General features: G+C 35.9%; 1 protein-coding gene across 3 annotated transcripts; it reads right to left on the bottom strand.

Annotated features, from left to right (window-relative positions):
• Positions 1 to 1,527: 1,527 nt before the first annotated feature.
• ppk17 (pickpocket 17) lies at positions 1,528 to 19,960 on the bottom strand. 3 transcript variants are annotated; one of them, XM_067766803.1, is made up of 9 exons: positions 19,916 to 19,960; positions 14,367 to 14,498; positions 11,187 to 11,346; positions 10,394 to 10,582; positions 8,471 to 8,619; positions 2,805 to 2,935; positions 2,581 to 2,731; positions 2,349 to 2,462; positions 1,528 to 2,267 (listed from the first exon to the last, which is right to left on the bottom strand). In XM_067766803.1, exons 2-9 carry the CDS (start codon positions 14,418 to 14,420, stop codon positions 2,115 to 2,117), a joined length of 1,101 nt encoding a protein of 366 aa, XP_067622904.1. In that variant the 5' UTR covers positions 14,421 to 14,498; positions 19,916 to 19,960; the 3' UTR covers positions 1,528 to 2,114. The 3 variants fall into 3 exon arrangements, with proteins under 3 accessions (XP_067622904.1, XP_067622902.1, XP_067622903.1); XM_067766801.1 differs by lacking the exon at positions 19,916 to 19,960 and adding an exon at positions 14,607 to 14,753; XM_067766802.1 differs by lacking the exons at positions 14,367 to 14,498; positions 19,916 to 19,960 and adding an exon at positions 14,607 to 14,753.
• Between the last annotated feature and the right edge of the window lie 6,067 nt (positions 19,961 to 26,027).

Consider the following 26,027-nt stretch of genomic DNA (forward strand, 5'->3'; position numbering starts at 1 on the left):
CATATCGCATGTTGGCTTTTTCCTTAATGCGAAGAGTTCGTTTTGGGGGAAGTTGACAATAAACATTCTGTCTTCTCCGCTGAAGTTGGCATTTAGCAAAAGCATTATCTTCGCAACAATGCGGTTTTCTTCGTTGGAAATTTGACAATAAACTTTTCCCATGGTCCGCCCAAAATGGTAAATTGCCTCCTTACTTATTCTCACCTGAGCATAATTATTTCCAACATTTTTCTGCTCAAGGTCAAAGTTCACCTTGTGATGCACACCCTAAATTGTGCCGTGTGTAATTGATGAAACTTTGCTGGGTAAATGAAGATAAGCAGATACCTGCGGTTAGTACTTTTGAAATGTTTTGAAACTGCGTTAGGCTATGCTAAATAGTTGGCATATTGGCATCGAATCTATAATAAATGTGACATCTTATCTTAGACTCCATAGCTAACCAAGATAAGACTTTGTGATTGTACACCCGATTACAAGCTACGAAGTGTTCAGGTCAGGGAACGTAGATCTGATAGTTGGGCCACTGTTCATGCAATTAGATCCGTGTGTTTTGACTATGTGGCAGGAACTCTTATTAAAACCATATTATTAATTCATACTCCATACTAGTGTAAAGGCTGATGCCTCTATCTACTTTACACGTTTTGGTACATGTGTGTACCATATGTTTTTAATCCAATTTGTATGGAATAATTTCGGGACTTTTCAACAGAACTTAATAGCATTGAATTTTTAGCAGTGCGTTATTAGAAATGATTCCGCTGTTCAGTACTATATCAGTGTTATTTATGTTTTTAAATCAATAGTATTTATATTGTAACGAATTTAGGGAAATTCCGCTTATTCCAAATTTTCTCCTAACGTTCGAATCGCTAAACTGTTGAATAAATAACTTCAATTCAATTATGCAAAAATGGTCTTCATTAGACTACTTGAAAGTACTTCACAATAACGCTTAACTTCACAACTAATAGCGTGCTTAAATCAAACTGATTCTGCTTACTCAGCTTTTGCCCCTTTTATACTCTCCGCTGTGTCGCTCGCATACTTCTAGGCGTTTCTTTTTCCAAAATTTACTACTTGTTTACCAGCTATAAACTCACTAGCTTTAAACTACAGATGCACGTCTATAGCTTCTCATATGCATATGTGAGTATATGTGAGTGACACCTCCATCGATGATTGGATACTTTTGTGAGCATCTCAGATATATGCATGTGTATGTATGAGAACTACTTTGCTGATGATTCCATACTTTTAGGCGTATTTCTCCACTGATGTATGTACATATGTGTAGACATAATGATTGATTTATGTAGATAAAAGTGACTGCTTAGTATCGGCTTAGAGATGATAGTATCCCTTAGTGTTGCTAATATTGGTCACAATATGTATTTAATTAACGAGATATGTATTAAAAACATATAGTATACACATGTACCCAAACGTTCACTTTACACGTACAACTCTGTAATAGAGAGGGTAAACTTTAAAATGAGAATACTTGTTTACCCTGAGCTTGGTTGCCAAAAGCGTTTTATATTTTGAACAAATTTTTTAATATAATAGGGGGACTCATGTAACCGTATAAATGCCTTATAAAGTGTGTAAACGTATAAATTTATCTAGTGCGTAAACGAACTGTCAAATTTTGTATGAAAAATCATTTACACAATTTGTATAAATTTACGCGCACATTTCATTGTGTAAACGCGGTAAACTCAAAGGAATGCAACCTTGCAGACATTACAGCAGGCATTTTCATCAGAAATCTCCAACATTAGCAAGTCATTTACAAGAATATCTTAGTAAAGACGTTTTAGTTTTGATTTTTCACTTAATCTTGGCATTTTTTAATTTGTATAACAATTTAAAAATTTTTGTTTGGCAATAATACATCTGATAAACAATCAAGTTTATCAATAGTATTACTAGGTGCGTTCATATAACAGCGTGTGTAAATGGATATAATTTTACACCTTATAAGTTTTTATGCTTTCATGAGTCCCCCTAATATTAAAGAGCTTAATTTATCGCGTTATCTCATCTTGTTTTTGTCACTAAACATTTTCAAGTGTTTGATATTTTGCTTGTTCTCATTATATTTTAACTTAATATATTTCTTTCATTTTAGCTACAGTTGATATATCAACTGTCGAATTTGTAGCATTACTAGTTTGGGACTCTCGTTTGGTTTTCTCCTGTAAGTATTTTTCACGTTGTAGTTGTTTCTTGATAATACCACCGCAAAAAAATAAAGCCAGCTAGAAAAAAGTAAAGAGTAAAGTAATTTTATTTGCATTCAAATTAAATAATACGTTAAGTATATAACTATACAAGCTTACATGCTCCAATAAGCCAATGAAACCCAACACTGACAAACCCAATAGAAAACCAACGGAGCCACCAACATCAGCAATGAACTGTGTAGAATCATAACTATAACTCTCCTCAATCACCTACAGGAAAAAAAAGTTCCGTTAACGAGCTTATTGCAGCTGTTAGCGATAACATTGTGACTAGCAAATTTCGTTTTTGAAAATTTGTTCATCCTATTCCTTAAAACAATTAAATTACCGTAACCAATTTTGTCGAATAATAAATCCATATTTGTGTAAACTGCTGTTGAGGGTTCAGATTTCTTCTACTTTGTATATAAGTGGAGTAAATGCGAGACTCGCAGGGAAGTGGGCAATTGCATTCAATGTCATCATCGCTGTTGTAGTAACTGATGGCGTAAGTAAAAATTCGAGGAATTAAACAATCGGATATAGAAGCCCGTCGTTGGTAAGTTTACCTACCTTCCATATTTTTTTACTAATTTTTGCATTGCTTTGCTGCTATTACATGATTTTTGAGGTATGCCATACATCCAAGGGCCTGTGCAATTGGCCTCTGCTGCTAAATCCTCAAAGACACTTAATTCAGCGCACTAAAAAATATTTTAATACGTAGCTTTTACTTAAAAAATACATAAGTAAAAAAATAGTTAAAAATACATAGTTAAAAAATAGAGAATACCCCCAGCCTTGCATCTTTGAGTTCTGAGAGAATTCTCGTGGAATTCCGTTTTATTTTGGCAATATGATGGAAAACTGGAAAGAAGGTACTACACCATTTCTTTCGCACTTCGGTTTGGTTGCGATATGAGGTATTGCATTCCAAGTAGGTAATCAGATATCTCGTTTCCCTGTATCTTGCAATATCCCTGTGCCACATTACAGAAACTCTTTGTAGAATTTCTAGGCTCCTATTATTTTTTCTATACAATAGTTTAGCAGGTTTATCAGAGCCTTCCAATCAAATATTTCTTTGAGTAATCTGTTGGCCACGATAAGCTCGAATGACCACAAAAATCAATGTAATATCGGTGAAATAATTATGCGCCCCAAATTACTGTTGCAGTGTATGGAATAGCGACCCGAAATTTGAACAGTTAACTGATTAGTCAAAAGTTGTCGACTACTCGAATATTGCTAACCGAATAATAAAACTCGACTACTGTCATAATCTTTTATTCGTTTAATCAATTAACATATTAGTCCGAGCTGTAGTGAGTACATTTTATAACATAAGATGAAGCTAATTCTTATATCGATATATGAATTAGGAAAACCTAGACATCATATGCTGCGTTTTTGGTTGACGACACCAGGTACTTCGTTTTGTCCGCATATAAATGAGATACGTAAGAATTTTGCCCTTATGCTCATAGTGGCGATAAGTATTTCTTATCATACATGAGAGTCTAAAATGCTAAGAGAATGTTCGGCGCCATGTACGGGTCGCCATTACCTGAATGTATAGACAGAGGAGAAGGACAAAACCACTGGCCGAGAAGTTATGTCAGTCTAGCTTCAACCATCTAGGCACCATACACCGACATTCCTGGACAGGGTGCCCAATAACTTCCCTCTGACTTCAATTTCTACGTTAATGTCTGGACCTAGGCTGACGAGGCTACAATTTTTAAGCCCCGATATTCAAAATAAAGGCAATTTTCAGCCGCCACCAAGAGCAGGCAGAAAGGGCGTCTATCTAGGATTAAGTTGCTCACTACTACAATTTGTTAAGATTTCCCAAATCCAATTCCATAGAAACCACTTGGAATTAGATCGCTCTTTCATGATGGTATTTCATGGCACATATTTTATGTTAAAACTGTTAAGGCGGTTAAAAATGATTGGAACGTTATTGTTTGGTTTTGAAAAATAAAATTTGCTTGAAGGGCTATGGCTTAATTCTTACATTTATTATACCTTTCATGAAAATGAAATGGTATATTAATTTCGTCACGAAACCCAAAATTGTAAGTTCTTAAAGGAAAATAGATAGACCCACCATTAAGTATACCGAAATAATCAGGTTGAAGAGCTGAGTTGATTTAGCCATGTCCGTCTGTCCGTCTGTCCGTCTGTCTGTTTGTATGCAAACTAGTCCCTCAATTTTTGAGATATCTTGATAAAATTTGGTGAGCGGGTGTATTTGGGTGTCCGATTAGACATTTGTCGGAACCGGCCGGATCGGACCACTCTGGCATATATCCTCCATACAACCGATTTTTCAGAAAAAGAGGATTTTTGTAATATCTTACTCAATTTAACAGATTGAAGCTTCAAACTTCACCATATACTTTCGTATATTGCACATATTGTTGCCTGAAAAAATTGATGAGATCGGTCGTATATATAGTATATATCCCCCACAACCGATTGTTCAGATAAGAAACTTTTCGTAATTACTGCCCTACTTTAAGAGCTAGAGGCTTCAAATTTCAACGAATGCTTACGTATATAGCATATATTGTTGTCTGAAAAAATCATACAGGTAGGTGTTATATATAGTATATATATGGTGGTATATATAGTATATACATATATATAGTATATATATATATATATTTTCGCAATTTTAGCCCCATTTTAACAGCTAGAAGCTTCAAATTTCACCGAACGCTTACGTATATGGCATATATTGTTGTCTGAAAAAATCATAGAGATCGGTTGTATATATAGTATATATCTCATTCAACCGATTGTTCAGATAAGAAACTTTGCGCAATTTCTACCCCATTTTAACAGCTATAAGCTTCAAATTTCACCGATTGCTTACGTATATAGCATATATTGTTGTGTCAAAAAAGCATAGAGATCGGTGATATATATAATATATATATGATGGTATATATAGTATATATATTTTTTTTTTGCGATTTCGGTCCCTTTTTAACAGCTAGAAGCTTCAAATTTCACCAAATGCTTACGTGTATAGCATATATTGATGTCTGAAAAAATCATTGAGATCGGTGGTATACATAGTATATATCTCATACAACCGATTGTTCAGATAAGAAACTTTGCGCAATTTCTGCCCCGTTTTAACAGCTAGAAGCTTCAAATTTCACCAAATGCTTACGTATATAGCATATATTGTTGTCTGAAAAAATCATAGAGATCGGTGGTATATATATTATATACTTCATATAGACTGTAATTTTTGCCCCATTTTTACGGGTAGAAGCTTCAAAATTCATCAAATTTCATCAAATAGTTACGTTTACTTCATATATTTTTGAAATACGTGATTCGTAGTCATAGTTTTTACATGCAGACCACAAAACACGTGAAGCTTTGCATCCTCACACAAAGTACCTACCTATTTTTATACCCTTCATGAAAATGAAATGGTATATTAATTTTGTCACGAAACCCAAAATTGTAAGTCCTTAAAGGAAAATAGATAGACCCCCATTAAGTATACCGAAATAATCAGGTTGAAGAGCTGAGTTGATTTAGCCATGTCCGTCTGTCCGTCTGTCTGTTTGTATGCAAACTAGTCCCTCAATTTTTGAGATATCTTGATAAAATTTGGTGAGCAGGTGTATTTGGGTGTCCGATTAGACATTTGTCGGAACCGGCCGGATCGGACCACTATAGCATATATCATCCATACAACCGATTTTTCAGAAAAAGAGGATTTTTGTAATATCTTACTCAATTTAACAGATTGAAGCTTCAAACTTCACCATATACTTTCGTATATTGCACATATTGTTGCCTGGAAAAATTGATGAGATCGGTCGTATATATAGTATATATCCCCCACAACCGATTGTTCAGATAAGAAACTTTTCGTAGGTACTACCCTATTTTAAGAGCTAGAGGCTTCAAATTTCAACGAATGCTTACGTATATAGCATATATTTTTGTCTGAAAAAATCATACAGATCGGTGGTATATATAGTATATATATGGTGGTATATATAGTATATATATATATATATTTTCGCAATTTTAGCCCCATTTTAACAGCTAGAAGCTTCAAATTTCACCGAACGCTTACGTATTTGGCATATATTGTTGTCTGAAAAAATCATAGAGATCGTTTGTATATATAGTATATATCTCATACAACCGATTGTTCAGATAAGAAACTTTGCGCAATTTCTACCCCATTTTAACAGCTATAAGCTTCAAATTTCAGCGATTGCTTACGTGTATAGCATATATTGATGTCTGAAAAAAGCATTGACATCGGTGGTATACATAGTATATATCTCATACAACCGATTGTTCAGATAAGAAACTTTGCGCAATTTCTGCCCCGTTTTAACAGCTAGAAGCTTCAAATTTCAACGAATGCTTACGTATATAGCACATATTGTTGTCTGAAAAAATCATAGAGATCGGTGGTATATATATTATATACTTCATATAAACTGTAATTTTTGCCCCTTTTTTACGGATAGAAGCTTCAAAATTCATCAAATTTCATCAAATAGTTACGTTTACTTCATATATTTTTGAAATACGTGATTCGTAGTCATAGTTTTTACATGCAGACCACAAAACACGTGAAGCTTTGCATCCTCACACAAAGTACCTACCTATTTTTATACCCTTCATGAAAATGAAATGGTATATTAATTTTGTCACGAAACCCAAAATTGTAAGTCCTTAAAGGAAAATAGATAGACCCCCATTAAGTATACCGAAATAATCAGGTTGAAGAGCTGAGTTGATTTAGCCATGTCCGTCTGTCCGTCTGTCTGTTTGTATGCAAACTAGTCCCTCAATTTTTGAGATATCTTGATAAAATTTGGTGAGCGGGTGTATTTGGGTGTCCGATTAGACATTTGTCGGAACCGGCCGGATCGGACCACTATAGCATATATCATCCATACAACCGATTTTTCAGAAAAAGAGAATTTTTGTAATATCTTACTCAATTTAACAGATTGAAGCTTCAAACTTCACCATATACTTTCGTATATTGCACATATTGTTGTCTGAAAAAATTGATGAGATCGGTCGTATATATAGTATATATGCCCCACAACCGATTGTTCAGATAAGAAACTTTTCGTAGGTACTGCCCTATTTTAAGAGCTAGAGGCTTCAAATTTCTACGAATGCTTACGTATATAGCATATATTTTTGTCTGAAAAAATCATACAGATCGGTGGTATATATAGTATATATATGGTGGTATACATAGTATATATATATAGTATATATATATATTTTCGCAATTTTAGCCCCATTTTAACAGCTATAAGTTTCAAATTTCACCGATTGCTTTCGTATATAGTATATATTGTTGTGTCAAAAAATCATAGAGATCGGTAATATATATAATATATATATGATGGTATATATAGTATATATATTTTTTTTTTGCGATTTCGGCCCCATTTTAACAGCTAGACGCTTCACCAAATGCTTACGTGTATAGCATATATTGATGTCTGAAAAAATCATTGACATCGGTGGTATACATAGTATATATCTCATACAACCGATTGTTCAGATAAGAAACTTTGCGCAATTTCTGCCCCGTTTTAACAGCTAGAAGCTTCAAATTTCAACGAATGCTTACGTATATAGCAGATATTGTTGTCTGAAAAAATCATAGAGATCGGTGGTATATATATTATATACTTCATATAAACTGTAATTTTTGCCCCTTTTTACGGATAGAAACTTCAAAATTCATCAAATTTTATCAAATAGTTACGTTTACTTCATATATTTTTGAAATACGTGATTAGTAGTCATAGTTTTTACATGCAGACCACAAAAAACCTGAAATTTTGCATCCTCACACAAAGTACCTACCTATTTGTTATTTTATATTTATCTTAAAAATCGTTTAGGCATGTAGATATGTTCACTAGATATTTCTTATCTTATACATCCGATTATTCGGAGATTACGAACGGGATAAGATTATTGTTCAGCCCCATTCATGAAAGGTATGAAGTTTTCGGAATAGCCGAAGACAGTCCCGTCCTTACTTGTTTTTTATAGGATTTTGGGAAACACTCCATAAAACATAGGACCTAATTTGTAGGAAAAATTGGAAGAGAAGCTCGGCCTAAAATCTCTTCGGAGGTTATCGCGCCTTGCATTTATTTATTTTATTATTTATTGGAAGAGCATGGGTGAATTTAAATAAATAGGCATACCTTCGTATCACTGTAACCAGGTTTTGAAGAGCAGGAATGGTCCTTGGTTTTAACCGTTTTAAAATGTTGACTCTGTAGCTTTATTTCAACTTCTTGTTCAATTTCAGCGAAAACATACTCAATCCGGGCAGCGCCTTTAACACTGAGCTCTAAAGAATTAAGTATGATAGAAATAATGATGAAAGTAATGAGGGTAAAATGTGAAATTTGTATGTATATAGCAATTATTACATACAGAAGGATCTACGAAAACTCTACTAGTAATTAAAACTAAATGCGCTGAAAAAGAAGTAGTAGTAAGAGCTAAACTAAGCTTGCCATTCTACAATCTAGAAAAAACAGTGAGTATTCTCACATTTGCATCCGTTCTTGACTTTTATGGGTTAAGAGGCTTAGAATATAACCAAGAGGCTTAGAATATAACGATGTTAAGTAATGACTAGCCTAAGAGGCTACCGTAACAAGGCTGAGCTTGTTCTCGTCACGCAAAAACCCCTACCAATTACACAATGTAAAGCACGCCTTGGATGAGATCCGGACTCTTTCAGAGGAAGGTCGCTATGCCCGGTTGATTGATTTCGAGACAAGACTGAAGGACCATGGGCAACGTATACAACATTGGCCATAAGGAGGGCAATGCAAATTGGATTTCAATCAAGGCGAGATGGTGCCATCGACGTGGTGTTTATTTCATGCTTTACGAATTTAAAACCTGTATCCACGATTTCACATCCTTAATGGGTTAAGGTTGATTGCTTAGCTGTAGAACCAGGTTTCATCACAAAAAGGTAAATCAAGCTGCTTGGATGTCTCTAAATTGATTACGTCGTAATACGAACAGATCTACCACATGCGCCGTGGATCTGCACAATCTACGAGGTGCATTATCGACCCCGACCATTACCTTGTAGCAGCCAAGATATGCAAACACCAAAGAAAGATCAAGAAAAGTACACTGCGTTCAGGGCCGTGCTGCTTAAAAGGTGCCGCTGAGTCACCTACTTAGAAGAAATTAATGTGACGCAAAATGGCGTGAGTGCGAGGAGCCTCATATGCTGTCTGCCCAAAAACTCCATGAGACAAATTTCAAGACCAAGGCGAATTCCTCTGATTCTTATGTATGTAAGTATGTTCTGCTTAATCCACAAGAAAGGCATGCCGCACAACTATTACTAAATAAAGAGGTGAAAAACAGTTGTTTTATTGAAGGAGGGCAAGAACAAGAACTAATCGGAAAAAGGAATAATCGGCATATTCGCATCTTGGCACCACGATACTACTTGCCACCAAGTGTTATTTTGGACTGAGTACGCAATTGGAATGTGTAGGTCCCTTTCGATGTATAGAAACCACGCCCAAGGAAGGGGGGGGGGGGGGGGTCAAGAAGAAGAGATGGTCTTTAGGGTAGTCTAGAGGAAAGCTCTCCGGAAAATTTGTGGTCCTTCCTGCGATGACAGCGGCGTGTACTGAAGGAGGTTGAAGGTATGCTCGAGCTGCAGTTATTACATCAGTGCCGCTTTTTATGACAGAGCAATACCTTGCTTGGAAAGGTTTAGGCAACAGGAACGAATGAAATGTTGAGAAGTTATTACGCAACGCTGGCAAATCAAACGCAACAAAAAATGTTTCCTACTTTCTTGTAGAACATACATATTTGTATGTACCTGCTGAGTATAAGCAACATATATACAATATGCCTGTATCTATTGAGCGGTTGGGATATGCCCTTTATGATGGGATGGCTAGGTTACGTTTAATTAACAAAAATCTTCGGCCAAGAAAGCATTCCTATCAAGTCAAATTAGGCAGCATAGAACAAGGGCGACCTTTACTGAGTTAAAAGAAAGAAAGGGAGGAGGACTTGATCTCCCTTCATTCTATCAATTGGCATCAGCTATCGCGAATATATAAATGTTAGCTTACCTGTAAAATCGTGCCGAAAATCGTGTATATAGATAAGCCATCCTGGACTATTTTCCAGTTTTGATTTAATGTGATGCGTTAGCATAATCGAATAACCCGTTGAACGTGTGGTGCGTTTCAACTCCATTAGAGGCCTTAGTGTATAACAACGTCCCATGTAGAAATGTAAACTGCTTTTCACTTCTAAATCTTAATTTGTTTTTGTAGTGAAAAGATCAGTAGCTCTCATATAAATACAGGGGAACATTTGAAGATAGGCATGAATGAAGGAATTGTGTCACATTTTCAGATGTTCCATGTTTTTTACATGAATAAATATTTGATTTGTCCTTCCATTATAAGCCTTCTTTAAGTATAAAATAAAAATAAAATAAATGTAAGGCGCCATAACCTCCGAAGAGAACTAAGGCCGAGCTTCTCTTCCAATTTGCGTCGTGATCCTCTTGATTTTCCCTACAAATTGGCCGGACGGGAGCTACATGTTTTATGCGGACTCCGAACGGCATCTGCAAGGCAGACGAGTTTTCACTGAGAGCTTTTCATGGCAGAAATACACCCGGAGCGCTTGCCAAACACTGCTGAGGGGCGTCCCCGCTTAGAAAAATTTTCTTCTAATTAAAAACCTTATTTCTAAAATCTTTAATGTTGCTTTGCCCGGGGTGTGAACCCAGGGAATACGGTGTGGTAGGCGGAGCACGCTACCATCACACCACGGTGGCCGTCAAGTAAGTATAGAAATTTTCTTTGTGCGACAGTTTTCCTTCATCCACTCAGTTCTTGTTAATAAACTTACTTTTCATTAATCCATTAAGCCCATATTGTTCACCAAGAAATGTTTCACTGAATTCGAAAGTTGAGTTCGTAAAAAACTCCTCTAGCTCCAATTCACCAAAAGGATATTTGTTCCAGCATGTAACATACTTCGGATGTGGACACGCACCGTTAGAGAGGTTCTGTACATGAAATAAGAATAATGTAGAAATTAATCAAAATGGTTTTAATAATTATGAATATTGAATTTGAAGTGAAAGTACTCATGTGGAGATAATATCTTTTGCAAAACTCGGTACTTCGTATGAAGGTACTTTGCGAACCAAACGTAGCAGTTAAGCTTCAGCCGCGAAAGATTTGGAGCCTTTAGTCGCTGTATTTTGTTTTATCTGCATGAGGCTCATCATTAAATGATGTATATTGGAACGATTTTCCGCAATCACGTTTAAAATTTGGTTTGAAGACAAACCGGTTTCGGCATTGGCACTGATGATGGCGGAACAGTCCCGAAAAAAAATTTGACACTAATGATGGCGCAAGACCGGTTTATCTCTTGAACAAATCTAACAAGCGATGACGGAAAATCGTTCCAATATACATCAATTATCCACCCTGTCGGAGAATCAACAAAACAAAACGACTCATCAATAACCTTCCTTTGATACACGTCGTTGGCATCACGGGAAGGATCTTACGTTTTCTGGAGCACTTTTCTCTCGCGTTCCCTATCTTCTCTTTACATTGTTCATGTTTCCATATTTCAATAATCAGCATATGCCAGCAATTGAAACTCCCTATAATATATTGTAAATTTGGTCCCCTTTATTCGTTTACCACGTAGCTAAATTTTTGAGAAAACCGGTTTTCTATGAGAATATGGCGGTTTGTCAAAGTAAATTAACTTCACGATTTTGGACTGCTTCATTTACCACGCATCTATATTTTTGCTGTTCAGTTAGTTTTCTTTACCGAAAATGTCCCAATGGTTGATACATATCCACCATCAGGTTAAAGAAATCGCACGGTAAGGAGTCGCCTGGAGCTTGGCTTCGAGGCCCTTGTTAATCGTGAGGATGTTGCTCAACGCCATTTCGTAGTCTTGGAAGCAAGAAAAACTTAGAGTGAATGTAACTTGTTATTTTATTTGTGTAATTTCTAAAGCTTGTATCTACATCGAAACAAAGCGACAACTCAACATAAAAATAAAAGCTCGAGAAATGCTCAAGAAAAATTTCGTTTGTCAAAAAAGAACACTACATCATAACGGAAAAGGGGACAGCTGTTTCAATTACACCTTGGAAATTTCTTCAAGGCATTTTGTCACGGGAGTGGGTCTTGAACCCGAATTCGTGCCATTGTCGATTTTTTTACAAACACTCTCGTCCCGCTTTGCCGACATGCAACTTTAATCCAACTGTCTTCTTTTTGCATTCATTTATGATTCCGTACCAACATAACTGCTTGGTATATTTTTAAGTAACTACAGAGATAAAATTGTACGTCTATATGTACTTTCGTTGCAATTTTGAGGCAATTTAGGATCACTTCTGGAATATTTTTGGAATCATTTCGAGACTATTGCAGGACCAATTTTGCTCAATTTAAGGCTTAGGCCAGGCTAGGACTCTAGCTATTAAGAGTGATACAGCTATCAGATCTAGAAGCAGCAAGTGGCTTAAGTCCTAGGAAGCTTCTAGTGTTTGCCAAGAGGGCAGAGTTATTTTGTAACATACGTCCTGGTTTTTGATAGGGGTTTTAAGTTTGATCGTCAAAACAAACTTCTGGTAACACTAAGGACTCATTCAGTCTATGTGAGATCCTCATGGACCGGCCAGTTCAACCTAACCTAACCTAACTGGTGCCAGCGCCATTTCTGCTCGCTGATTTGTTGTCGCTATTTTTTTAGAAAACAAAATGAAGAATAGACATACACTGACAAAAATTTATTTCGTCTCACTTGAACTTAATAATTGAATATGGAATATACATATAAGTGAAAAGTTTGAAGTAAGAAAATAATTTAAGAACATCACTCATTTATCTAATAGAATATAATAAATAATAGTCGTGTTCTTTAAACGGTTTTATTTAGCTTGACTCAGTGTAGCGAAAAGAATTTTGTAATCGAAATTTAAGTAACTTCCCGAAACTTGGAATATGGTTCAGAACTGGATGAGAATGCAATAATAAGAAAAAAGGCGGCGCATGGATCGAAATATTTCAAAAAATGGTATTTGTGGTCCGATTTGATTCATATTGGCAACACATAAATACATACATAAATAGAAAGCGACCTATGAAAAAAGCGACACTAGGTGGCGCAAGGATGCAGATATTGAAAAAATTCGTATTTTATGAATTTTGGAAGTTTTTACAGTGTAATTTTTAGTAGCTCCGTCGCCATTTTTTTCTTTTTGGATTTCAAAGTAGGTGTGGTCACACTTCCATAAGAAGCTATTGGCGATCCCTGATCTAAGCAGACACTGGTTTGTATTTGAGAACTCTCTTCCCCATTTTTTTATCATACTATTGTATAATCCATTACGCCAGTGCATTTTCTTGCTACGGATTGGCGGCCTTGTAGTCGGATCGGTGGAGTTTTATCGAAATGCGAATGAGGCCCATGTAAACGCTTTCAGTTGACTCTTTTGCGGCCAATGTCAATTTAGTATAACCATATGTAACACTTGGTTTTCACCGCGTCAAATTTTACCACAAACGGGGCAATATCAAATAAAACGGCCTGTCATACAACGTCAAATGCGTTTGTCGTCCGTTTCAACTACAAAATAACAACAAAACTGACTAATAAGTGAAAACGGTACAGAAAATTTGGCATTAAAATCTCAGTTTCTAATATGTTGGCAACTTGTTTGCGTTTGCCAAAAGGCGCCCTATTATAAATAATTCCAAAGCAAGTGAAACGACGGTAAAGAATGCAATAGGTTTTGAAATAAATGAACATAAAATTGTAGGGTAGGTTTGGAGCACGCACTGCATTATCGACTTCGACTCAATTATGACCAAATGAACAGCGGATCAGTTTAAAGTAGATTTTGATGGCAGTCATTTTGACCTTATGAAAAGCAAGCATAAGTGCAAACATTTAATTATTTTAATCCAGAATGAACGATTCAGTTTCACCTCATACTTTTAGAATAAAATAAAATACCCATTTGGAAATTTATCGTTGCTAACACACCTTCAATACATCCTCCTTATATGGTGGAATACGGCAAATGGTTACAGCCGGCATTTCGACACTGTCATTTAAACTGTAATGGGAATGACTTGATAACGGTGGATCATTCAGTTTAGAAAAGCACTCAGTTAACTGTTAAAGACAAACAAGAATTTTTTTTTTTAATTTCATATATTCGAACAACGTAACAATTTCTAATAAAAACATTCTTATACTCATTTGGTAAATATTCGTATGTACCTGAACAACAACAATTATAGAACACACGAATAACACTATGTAACGTATGATTTTGCCGGGATCTTTTAAAATCCAAACCCAAAGCTCGGACCAATAGCCCATTATTTAAAAGCTACAAAAGTTATCCGTATTAAGCGCCTGTTAGTATGCAACACTAAACTCAAACTGAACTTGTTTTGGATCATACTGCAATTAGCGAGTATTTTTTTTTTTTTTTTTCATAAACACATCTTGCCTAAATTCCCACGACAACGTATGACAAGATAAAGTTTATAATTTATAACCATGCCATTTCAACAATTCTGTTATGCTATCCTGAGTTGGCCAATTTCTTCTGATAAGACACAAAAAAAACACGTTAATAAATGCATTGGTTTGACTCTATAAATATTATATGCAGACATTGAAAGTGAAATTAGTCGTGTTATTTTACGATTTGTTTACTAATTGTTAAATTGTTGTTTGCTGTTCGATATTAAACTAGTATCTATCTATCGATATATACATACGCAACACGCAAATTTTTCTCCTCTTTGTAACGGACTGTTTGGTCGATTTGGATGAAATACATACCGATATGCAGGAAATAGAGTTCTTTAGTGCATAGGAGGACATTTTTATATAGGGGGATCTGATATATATAGGAAAAATTTGAGAACTCAAATATCTCTGAGTGTAGTAATAACAGGGCAAAGTGTAAGCATCATGTGAAATTTTAAGCTTGTAGCTGTTAAAATGAATAATAAATGACAAAAACCCTCTTTTGCGAAAAATCGGTTGTATGGGGGATATATGCTATAGTAGCCCTATCCGGTCGGTTCCAACAAGTGATCAATCGGACACCCAAATATACCAGCTACCTAAATTTCATCAAGATATTCCAAAAATTGGGGGAATAGTTTTCGTTCAAAACGACAGCCGGACAGACAGACATGTATAAATCAACTCAGCTCGTCATCCTGATTATTTCGGTATATTTATTGGTGGGTATATCTCTTCTCTTTTAAGGACTTACAAATTTTGAGATTCGTAATAAACTTAATATACCATTTCTTATTAATGAAAGGTGTACAAAACTGTGTAAAGCAATATGAGCCTGTCACGCTAATTAAATACAAATGTTAATTTACTTTTAAACATAGAATTTCGTAAATGTTTTTATTCTCTATTATTTCATCTACTAAATTGTATTGGCGGCGCAGAGGAGTGATGGTAGGCGGCTCCATCTACCACAAGTTTTAGAAACAAGTTTTTAGAAGAAAATTTTAATAAACGGGGTTGCCCCTGGCTGTGATTTGGCAAGCACTCCGAGTGTATTTCTGCAATGAAAAGCTTCTCAGTGAAAACTCATCTGCCTTGCAGATGCCTTTCGCCCCCTCCCGCCAATTTGTAGGAAAAATTAAAAAAGGAACACGACGCAAATTTTATTTTTATTATTTTATTTTTTTATAACAAAGAGGTATATAGAGGGATTTTCTTGTGAAATATGATGTATGAATGATGATGATAAATGAGTGATTTCGGAAATGCGTCGTACTTGAAATTTTTCATCCATGACCCATAAATAAATAAAAAATGCAAGGTGCGATATACCTCCTAAAGAAAATTTAGGCCGTGCTTCTCTTCCAATTTGCGTCGAGCTCTTTAAGTTTTTCCTTCAAATTGGCGAGATAGGACCTACATGTTTTACGACGATTCCGAGCGCAATCTGCAAGGCAGATCAGTTTCCACTGCGAAGCTTTTCTAGTACAATTACACTCGGAGTGCTTGCCAAATCACTACGGCCTCTCCGCTTAGAAAAACTTTTTTCTAAATTTTTGATGTTTCTTTGCACGGGGCTTGAGGGAGCACGCTACCACCACACCACACGGCCGGCCAAAATGAATACGGTGTTATGTAAATTCAAATTGAGTAAGGAACTGCACTGCAGGATGATACGGTTGAGCATATATCGTGTTCGTGTCTTGCTCTTGACAATTAAAGTTCCGCCGACTAGAAGTGGAACAACCTTCCAATCTAGAAGCTGCCATTAGGTAATTGCTAGCTTTTTTTTTTTAAAGGACAGCTATTTCATAACATGATGGGTTCTTTCAGTTGGCCGAAAAAGGTTACGGTAACATTGTGGACATTAGGGTGGTCTTTATAAATAAAATCTTTTCGATTTATTCCAGTATCACCCCTACCAGCGATAATGCCAATGTGAACAATTTCACATATAAATTTTGGTCCCGATGGGAAACGGTTAAGGCGGTAGGTTGTTTTATGTTGACTCCGAAATGCAGATTCATGAAAGATGCATTTTCACTAAGAAGCTTTTCATGACAGAAATGCACTCTGAGTGTTTGCCAAACCACTGCCGAGGGGGGGGGGACCCCTCTTAACAAACGTTTATCTAATGGAAACAAAGTTTTCTACTTATCGATGATGCTTTACCCGAGACTTGTGCACAGGATCATCGGCGTGGTAGGAGGATCACGATACACCACGGTGTCGCCTTGGAACTTTTAGAATATATTCACACAATATGAGCGTTTTATATTAATCGAAGGATTGCTCTAAATTTCACAGTAAATATCTTTGTAAAAGTCAGCAAATTTATGAAAATCCATTGAAAACAGTGATGAGCATAATCATTCAGGAAATCAAATTTCGATTATTTTTAACCACTTTAATGTACATATATACACATGTATACTCAAAATGTAAGCAGCTTCGACCATCCGATATACAATTTTAGAAAATGATTTATTGCTAATACGATTAAATTTTTTTTTTTTTTTGAAAATTGTATATGTATCTTTTTCCTAAGCTTAATGAATTCCAAAACAATCTCTCAATAAACAGGTCATTTTAAAAGCTCATTCAAATAAAATAAAAATACCAAATATTTTTGAGTTTTAAACTTCTAAAGGTGTTCGGTGTATACCAACTTGATTTAATAATGAACAAAAAAACAAATATTTTTCCACAACCCAGTAAACCCACTGAAATTCCTTTGTATACTCAGCGTGCTTTGATTGGATAATGGTTGGTCGTACAGGTATAAAGGAATCGAGATAGATATAGACTTCCATATATCAAAATCATCGGTGTCCGCCCGCCCGTCCGTCCGTCTGTCCGTTAACACGATAACTTGAGTAAATATTGAGATATTTTCACCAAATTTGGTACACGAGCTTATCTGGACCCAGAATAGATTGGAAAACACAAAAAGCCTGATTATTTAGTAAATAATACACCTAGAATGTTGAAATTTTACGCATGGACTGATATTGAGACTCTTGATAAAAATTTGAAAGAATTTTTGAAATGGGCGTAGCACCGCCCACTCGTGTAAAATCAATTTTACAAATATTATTAATCATAAATCAAAAATCTGTAAACTTATCGTAACAAAATTCGGCAGAGAGGTTGCCTTTACTACAAGAAATGCTTTGATGAAAAATTCACGAAATCGGTTAAGGACCACACCCACTTTTATATAAAAGATTTTTAAAAGGTCGTGGACCAAAATAGTAAGCTATATCTTAGCGAAAAATAGCTTTGTATCAATAGAATTTCACTTTCTAAATTTAATTACAACATTAAATTGCAAAACACTAAAATTTTTGAAAATGGGTGCGGCACCGCCCCTTTTATGACTAAGCAATTTTTTATGTTTCGGGAGCTATAACTCGAAGAAAAATTAACGAAACGTAATAAAATTGGGTACACAAATTTTCCCTATAGCAGAAAATATTCCTAGTAAAAATGGACGGGATCAGTTAAAGACCACGGCAACTTAGATATAAAACAAGTTTAAAAGGGTCGTACACTCGAATAATAAGATATATGTAACTTAGAAAAAAATAGTTTTGAATCAATGATATTTCACTTATCAAGTTTTATTGTAAGAGGAAATGGGGAGACATTTTTTTTTTAAACGGGCGGTGCCACGAGTTATGTAGGAAAGTAATTTATCTGAAATGAAATGTGCAATTGAAGCTCACGCTGAGTATATAATATTCGGTTACACCCGAACTTAGACACCTTTACTTGTTGATCTGTAATTTATACTTTTGGTCTGTAATGTCAATGAATGATTTATTGTTATTAAGGTATTGACTCACTTTAGAAATGTGTTAGTAGGGAATATTAACCTATCTTGCTTCAGGTTTTATACTAACTGACACTATTTATAAAGAGTGAGCAGACTTAGATTTGACTACATTTTTGTTATTTGCGGTAGTGTAAAGAAAGAAAAACCAATATCGTTGATTTTTACAGGGTGTCGAAAGTCTTTTCGTTTGTTTACACATATTCCATCAAAAACTGCCAATGTAGCTTTGCTTGAAGTTTTAACCTAACAGAAAATCAAATTTAATTTGATCGCTAGATACCTTTGTTCTGAAAATATAACTTTTCCCAATTTCCTCATACGCATAATTTTCCAGAACGTTTATTTTCATTACATGTTAAGATGCATTGTTGAAGTTTTAAACCAATACCTGGCAGACGTTGTTCTGTCCTAACTTTGATCTATCTGCATGATTTTAAAAAAATTTTTATTCCTAACCACGCTTGCCACACCATGTTTTCATTTGGTACCAAAATTCATCGAAAAATTAAAAAAAAACAAATCTCAAAGAACTAGACCAAATTTTTGTAGTTTTAATTGGCTTACAAACAGTTCGGCAGGTCCCTTTTTAAAATTAATTAATAAAAATAGGCTTTATTTGACCAATATGTGCTGTGGTGCAAGTCAAAAGACTCCACTAGTACCCGACGTTTCGCTAATCATCTTATCATCCTCAGGGGTGAAATGCATTTATTTCAATTATTTTTCCAATTTCAATCAACTACAACATTATAACATGTAAAAGAAAAAATCATAATTTGGAATTAAATATATATAAACCTTACTAATTAATATCACAATTATATATCGAGCACTTATTGACCAATATGTGCTGTGGTGCAAGTCAAAAGACTCCACTAGTACCCGACGTTTCGCTAATCATCTTATCATCCTCAGGGGTGAAATGCATTTATTTCAATTATTTTTCCAATTTCAATCAACTACAACATTATAACATGTAAAAGAAAAAATCATAATTTGGAATTAAATATATATAAACCTTACTAATTAATATCACAATTATATATCGAGCACTTACAATTTTTGTATACGTTAATATGTCTATCTTACATATTGCACTAAACGTCGTCATCAATATATTTTGTTTTAAATTAATTTATATTAAAATTATAAAAATTATGTTGATACCCGTTTGTTTGGCTACACTTGTGCGTGCTATTTCGCAACATACCACAAAAACCGGTCATACAGCTGATCTCCACAACGCGAAAATCTGAAACAAAGGGAAACGCGAAAAGGTTAGATTCACAATAGGGAGTTTAAGGATCATTGTTTACTATATAGTTTGGCAGCTTAATTCGAGGTTATGTTGCGAATAGAGTGGAAGGCACTCGCAGGCCGTGAAAATAGGCACTCGAATGGAGTGGAATGAAGAACAGTAGGAAGACCAGAGTTGCATTGGATCAATCATTGCATCAATATTAAAGATAAATTTAGAAAAAATAATTAAATACTTGAGTATAAGCAAACATTTTCTTTCAATTACTGCAATTAAGGTGTCCTAGATGCTACATATTCCAAAATTATAACATTTTATGTCTGTTTAAAAATTTAACTTCAATTTCCCTAAGATTTCCGTAATATGGCCATTAGTGATGTTTGTGTGTGTGTGCAAATTTTGAGCGATCAGCTGTTAGTTGCGCTACTTGGTAAAGTTTACAATGTTAAGGATACTACAAAACAGAAACAGAACAGTAAACAGAAAAGAAGACACAGATGACATTTCTTCTGCTTATCTGTTATGCATATGAAACAACTTACATACAAACAAACGTACATGGATCAAAGTACAACTAAACAACCATATTTGACAAGTGTACCCAAACAAACGGGTATCAACATAATTTTTATAATTTTAATATAAATTAATTTAAATTAAAATATATTGATGACGACATTTAGTGCAATATGTAAGATAGACATATAAACGTATACAAAAATTGTAAGTGCTCGATATATAATTGTGATATTAATTAGTAAGGTTTATATATATTTAATTCCAAATTATGATTTTTTCTTTTACATATTATAATGTTGTTGTTGATTGAAATTGGAAAAATAATTGAAATAAATGCAGTTCACCCCTGAGGATGCTAAGATGATTAGCGAAACGTCGGGTTGTACCAGTGGAGTCTTTTGACTTGCACCACAGCACATATTGGTCAAATAAAGCCTATTTTTATACCTTTCATGAACATGAAATGGTATATTAACTTTGGTCCGATGTTTGTAACGTTAAGAAATATAGAAGATAGAATCACCATTAAGTATACCGAATTGATCAGGGCGACGAACTGAGTTGATATAGCCATGTCCGTCTGTCCGTCCCTCTGTCCGTCCCTCTGTCCGCCCGTCTGTCTGTTTGAACGCAAACTTTTCCCTCAAATTTTGAGATATCCCAATGAAATTCGGCACGAGGTTGTATTTTTGTATTATATTAGACATTTGTCGGATCCGGTAGGATCGGACCACTATAACATATATCTCCCATACAACCGATCGTTCAGATAAGACGATTTTGGTCATTCCTGCCGCAATTTAGAAAGTATAAACGTGAAACTCGGTGATATACATTCCAATATATCATAGAAGATATCCCGAAAAAATCATAGAAAGGTTTTTGGCAATTTCTCCCTTAATTTCCAATATAAAAACGTTAAACTTGGTGATTTTTGCTCTAATATATCATAGAAGATTTCCTGAAAAAATCACTTTGAAGAGCTACATGTACATAGTATATACCTATCCCATACAACCGATCGTTCAGATAGAAAAATTTTTGGCCATCCCTCCCTTAGTTTCCAATATAAAAACGTGAAACTTGGTGATATATATTCTAATATATCATAGAAGATTTCATGAAAAAATCATTTCGATCGAAGCTATATATAATATATATCCCATACAACCGATCGTTCAGATAGAAAGATTTTTAGCCATTTCTCCCTTAATTTCCAATATAAAAACGTTAAATTTGGTGATATTTATTCTAATATATCATAGAGGATGTCCTGAAAAAATCACTTTGATCGGAGCTATATTTATATAGTATATACCTATCCCATACAACCGATCGTTCAGATAGAAAGATTTTTGGCCATTTCTCCCTTAGTTTCCAATATAAAAACGTGAAGCTTGGTGATATATATTCTAATATATCATAGAAGATTTCCTGTAAAAATTGTTTTGATCGGAGCTATATATAATATATATCCCGTACAACCGATCGTTCAGATAAGGGGGTTTTTGCCATTTTTTATTTTATATTTATCTTAAAAATGGTTTGGGTATGTACATCTGTTCACTATATATTTCTTATCTTATACATCCGATTATTTGGAGATTACGAAAGGTATGAAGTCTTCGGCACAGCCGAAGACAGTCCCGTCCTTACTTGTTATTAATTAATTTGGAGAAACGAACTGACCGGATACAAAAAGTTTAATTCCCTCTTTTGTTATTTGAATCTCCCTCTTCCCTCTTCTCTTCCCATTTCTCTTCCTGCATTCTCGATCGCTCTATTTTTGTATAACTCTATCTCTTTCTAGAAAAGTTGTGTATCAAAATATATAAGCGGCTTTAAGCGGTTTTGTTGCCTTAATGTTTGTGTGACACAGAATTCAAAACGCTATGAAATGAAAATGCATACCTACATACATATGTAGGTACTTATGTACATACTTTTGATCTAATTCAACATATGATGTGGTGCTATGCTCTCGCTGAACGCATGTTCATGTTTTTCATTTGTTTTTCTAATGCTTTTTGTGTTTAAATAAATTTGGTTATATTAGAATGAAATCAACAAAGATAAATATGTACTTCAATAATTAATTTCAAGTAAAAAATATCTCAGTCGTGTGATTTCTCTGTTGATTTATAGCTCAGCCACGCAGGGCCGGCTCTACCATAACGCGAACTACGCGACCCGCCTAGGGCACTAAGTTCTAGGGGGGCACCAAATTCGATAAACACTTTGTACTAAAAATCCTTTTTGCAAAAAAGAAAAAAAAAAACAAGAAATTTTGTAGGGGCCCTATATTTAGTTTCATAAAAAAAATTTAATTTTCACCATAACGCTGGTGGAGATTGAACGTAATTTAAAATCTTCGCCCGCAACCAGAATGTGCAGCCCTTCACAAAGCCTTGAAAGCCAACTGACAACACTGCGCAACTGGAAATCATGTGTGATTCTCCAGCTCTCGCGAGTTTCGACTTGGTCAGACGTGCACATTTTTGTTGTTTCGTGAGCTGTTACACAAGGGAGGCATCTTGCCCCGGGCGCTACTCACAGGGGGGCTCCAAATGGTCCGCAAAGCAGAACTTCCTAGATAATTTGAATATTTCCTAGAAAGAAATGAATTTATAAACGTGTACTGAGCAGCTTTCTGTAACTAGAAATTTTTGGAGGACATGCGATCAGACTCAGGTTTCGAAAATATCGTGGTTGATGCGAAAACAGTCGCTGAGGATCTTAGTGTGATTACTAATTTTGAATCATCGAAAAAACCACGGAGAAGGACAAGACACTTTTCGTATGAAGGAGATGACGAACAAATGAATGAAAAGCAAAAATTCAAAATAAATTTTTATTTTTCTACTAGCTGGCCCGGCAGATGTTATCCTTCCCGGTAATATTCCTTCCAGTGCTTTAAAAACTTTTCCTGGAAATGGAAGCATCTGTCATTTAGAAGCCGCTATAAAAAATTCCGCACCTCGCTTCCTATCAGAAGCTTTACCACTCCGTTCGCTTTCTCCCCGTTTTCTCCTTTAAATATTTCTTTATTTTTCCTTTTTCTTTCCCCTTCCTATTCATTTCCCTTTTCCCCTTTTCCTTTCATTTAGAAAAGGGGTGTGGCACTCCCCAATTTAACGCCTTCAGATAAACTTCAAGGATAATAAAACACAAATAGTTCAAATTTAAATGTTATTTATTTGAACGGAATCGAAATCAGTAGAGAGCCATATGATGAACAATGTTTTTTGTTTTGTTTTCCGGCGCAAAAACAAACAACGAAGACGGTTTCCCAACACGCGAACAGGCAACGTACATCTGACCGTACGAAAAACAGGGAAATTCTAGATCAATCTCACAGACTTCCAACGATTGGCCTTGCGATTTATTGATTGTCATCGCAAAAGCCAATCGAACGGGAAACTGAATCCGCTTGAATTGGAATGGAAGATCAGATGGAATAATCGGAATTCGTGGGATAAGGACTTCCTCTCCCTTGAATTTGCCCTTGATGATCGTAGCTTGAATCACATTTTTCATCAGTTTCTTGACGGACAACCGCGTACCGTTGCACAATTTCGGATGATTCAGATTCCGCAACATGATTATGATCGATCCCTCTTTCAATTGTAAATTATGCGGCGGAGTTCCTGGCACATCAAGCGAGTTCAAAAATTCTGTCGGATAGTTTGTCGCTTCATCCTCGTCGGGCACGCTGTCAACGGATTTGTACGAATGCAGTTCTCCAGCTATTTGACTTTGAATAATCAAATTCAAGCTATCAACGTCCTTATTCTTCGCTGCAAGTATTGCCCGTTCACTAATCCAATCGAGATTTTTATAATTTTGTGCAATGCCGGGGAACACTTTGGTGATGAGTTCTTCTTTCGACGATGTGAACTCGGAAAAATTTGCCGGGAACGATATTAATCCAGTGGTAAAATCAACAGGTATTTGCCCATTGCCAAGCGCCAGTAGTTGTCTCGAGAATTCAAGAGCCGATGAGTCGTTCTGCAACGCAACTCTCATGTTCGTGGTCAATTTCAACTTCTTGACATGCCGCCACAAAAGCGACGATTTCAGGCATGCATTAAGTTCATCGGCAGCAGTATATTTCGAGATGACAGGTAACGTTTGGCGAAAATCTCCGGAAAGCAATATCATAGCCCCACCAAATTGTCTCGAATCACCTCGTAAATCCTTCATCGTTCGGTCAACTGCCTCAAAAGCTCGTTTATGCGACATCGTGCATTCATCCCAAATGATGATTTTGCATTCTCGCATCAATTCGCTGTCGCTGAATTCTTGGTCATTGTGCACGTTGGCTTGTCTGCCGTGAGTATATTCATCGGCAGTTTTAAAGCTGAATGTGCAGTTCGACCGCCTTCCAACAATGTGGCATCAATGCCAGAGGAAGCAACAGCCAACGCAATTTAAGATCTTGCCCGAATTGTAGCCAGAATCAAAGAAATGACGAATGTTTTTCCTGTCCCACCGGGAGCATCGAGAAAGTAAATTCCTCCCGTTCCATCGTCAACAGCCTTCATCAGGGAATCGTACACGTTCTTCTGCTCTGCATTCAACAGCTGCACATTTGTTCGGACTCTTTCGGCCAGCTCATCTCGATCATAGTCTTGCTCCTGTTGCAGCTCCCGATTGAATGCATCGTTTATCGAACGATTTGGCGCTGGCATTCCTAATGTTGACACCAGACTGTCGCACATGAGGATGCACATGTCTTCCATCAGATCTAACGCCTCGTTGCGCATGTCGTCATTAATTTGAAGATCGAATTTAAAGTTGTCATGCGAAATCTCCGTAAAATGTCGTCAGCCATCTCGTCCTTATATTTGTCCCACAATGCGGTCGGGTCCGATGGTCGCAAACAATGTACGTATTTGATTCGCTGGCGAAGAAACAGTTGCATTGGCGAGAGTGGAGTCCCAATGTGTATCGTTTTCAAGCAAATTCAAACGTTGGCAAGCCTCTCGAAAATTGGCGCATAGCTCACCATCCACAGTACGCAGGGAATCGAAGGATGTAGGGCCTCTGATGTTAACCAAAAGCAAGCGAAGATAGAAGCATTCGTCTTGGCGTGGATGAACTGTGTATATTCGTCCGAGAGCATCGGTGGAATAGACATCAGTAAAGCCAGCAAAAACATTACCTTTTTTCCGGCGTTGAAACCTCTTTGATGCAGCGTTAAATGTATAATAGCGTGGCATTTCCGAATATAGTAAAGTCCTTGCGAACGGATCGCTTTGGCATGTTGAAAAGAAATTTGTCAACGTTGTAGCTGGTGGCTGTTCTGCTCTTTGCGCTGCATTTGCGTCCGTAAAGTAGACACCCTGGCCGTTCTCCAAGTGTACTTCCAAATGTACCACAGTCGGGTGACGTTCATGAATCGTAAACGAAAACAGCCGCCAAATTGCCTCGTTACAACTCACGTAACGTCCAAGTTGAAATTGCGTTACCTCGTCGTTTGCATTCGGTTCAATAATGCCAAATACCGCCATGTCGCTCCCTTTGTTCACATATTTGCAAACGT

Source organism: Eurosta solidaginis, chromosome 2 (genome assembly GCF_040869045.1).
Source record: "Eurosta solidaginis isolate ZX-2024a chromosome 2, ASM4086904v1, whole genome shotgun sequence".
Classification (NCBI taxonomy): Eukaryota; Metazoa; Arthropoda; class Insecta; order Diptera; family Tephritidae; genus Eurosta; species Eurosta solidaginis.

Excerpts from the sequence above, each read along its gene's own strand:
- ppk17 (XM_067766801.1), bottom strand. The coding sequence starts at position 14,708 with ATGGGCTATTGGTCCGAGCTTTGGGTTTGGATTTTAAAAGATCCCGGC. Across the intron at positions 10,583-11,186 it reads GCTTAATGGATTAATGAAAA|ATTTAGAAGTGAAAAGCAGT; the intron begins GTAAGTTTATTA and ends AAACAAATTAAG. Across the intron at positions 2,463-2,580 it reads ATTCGACAAAATTGGTTACG|GTGATTGAGGAGAGTTATAG; the intron begins GTAATTTAATTG and ends TTTTTCCTGTAG.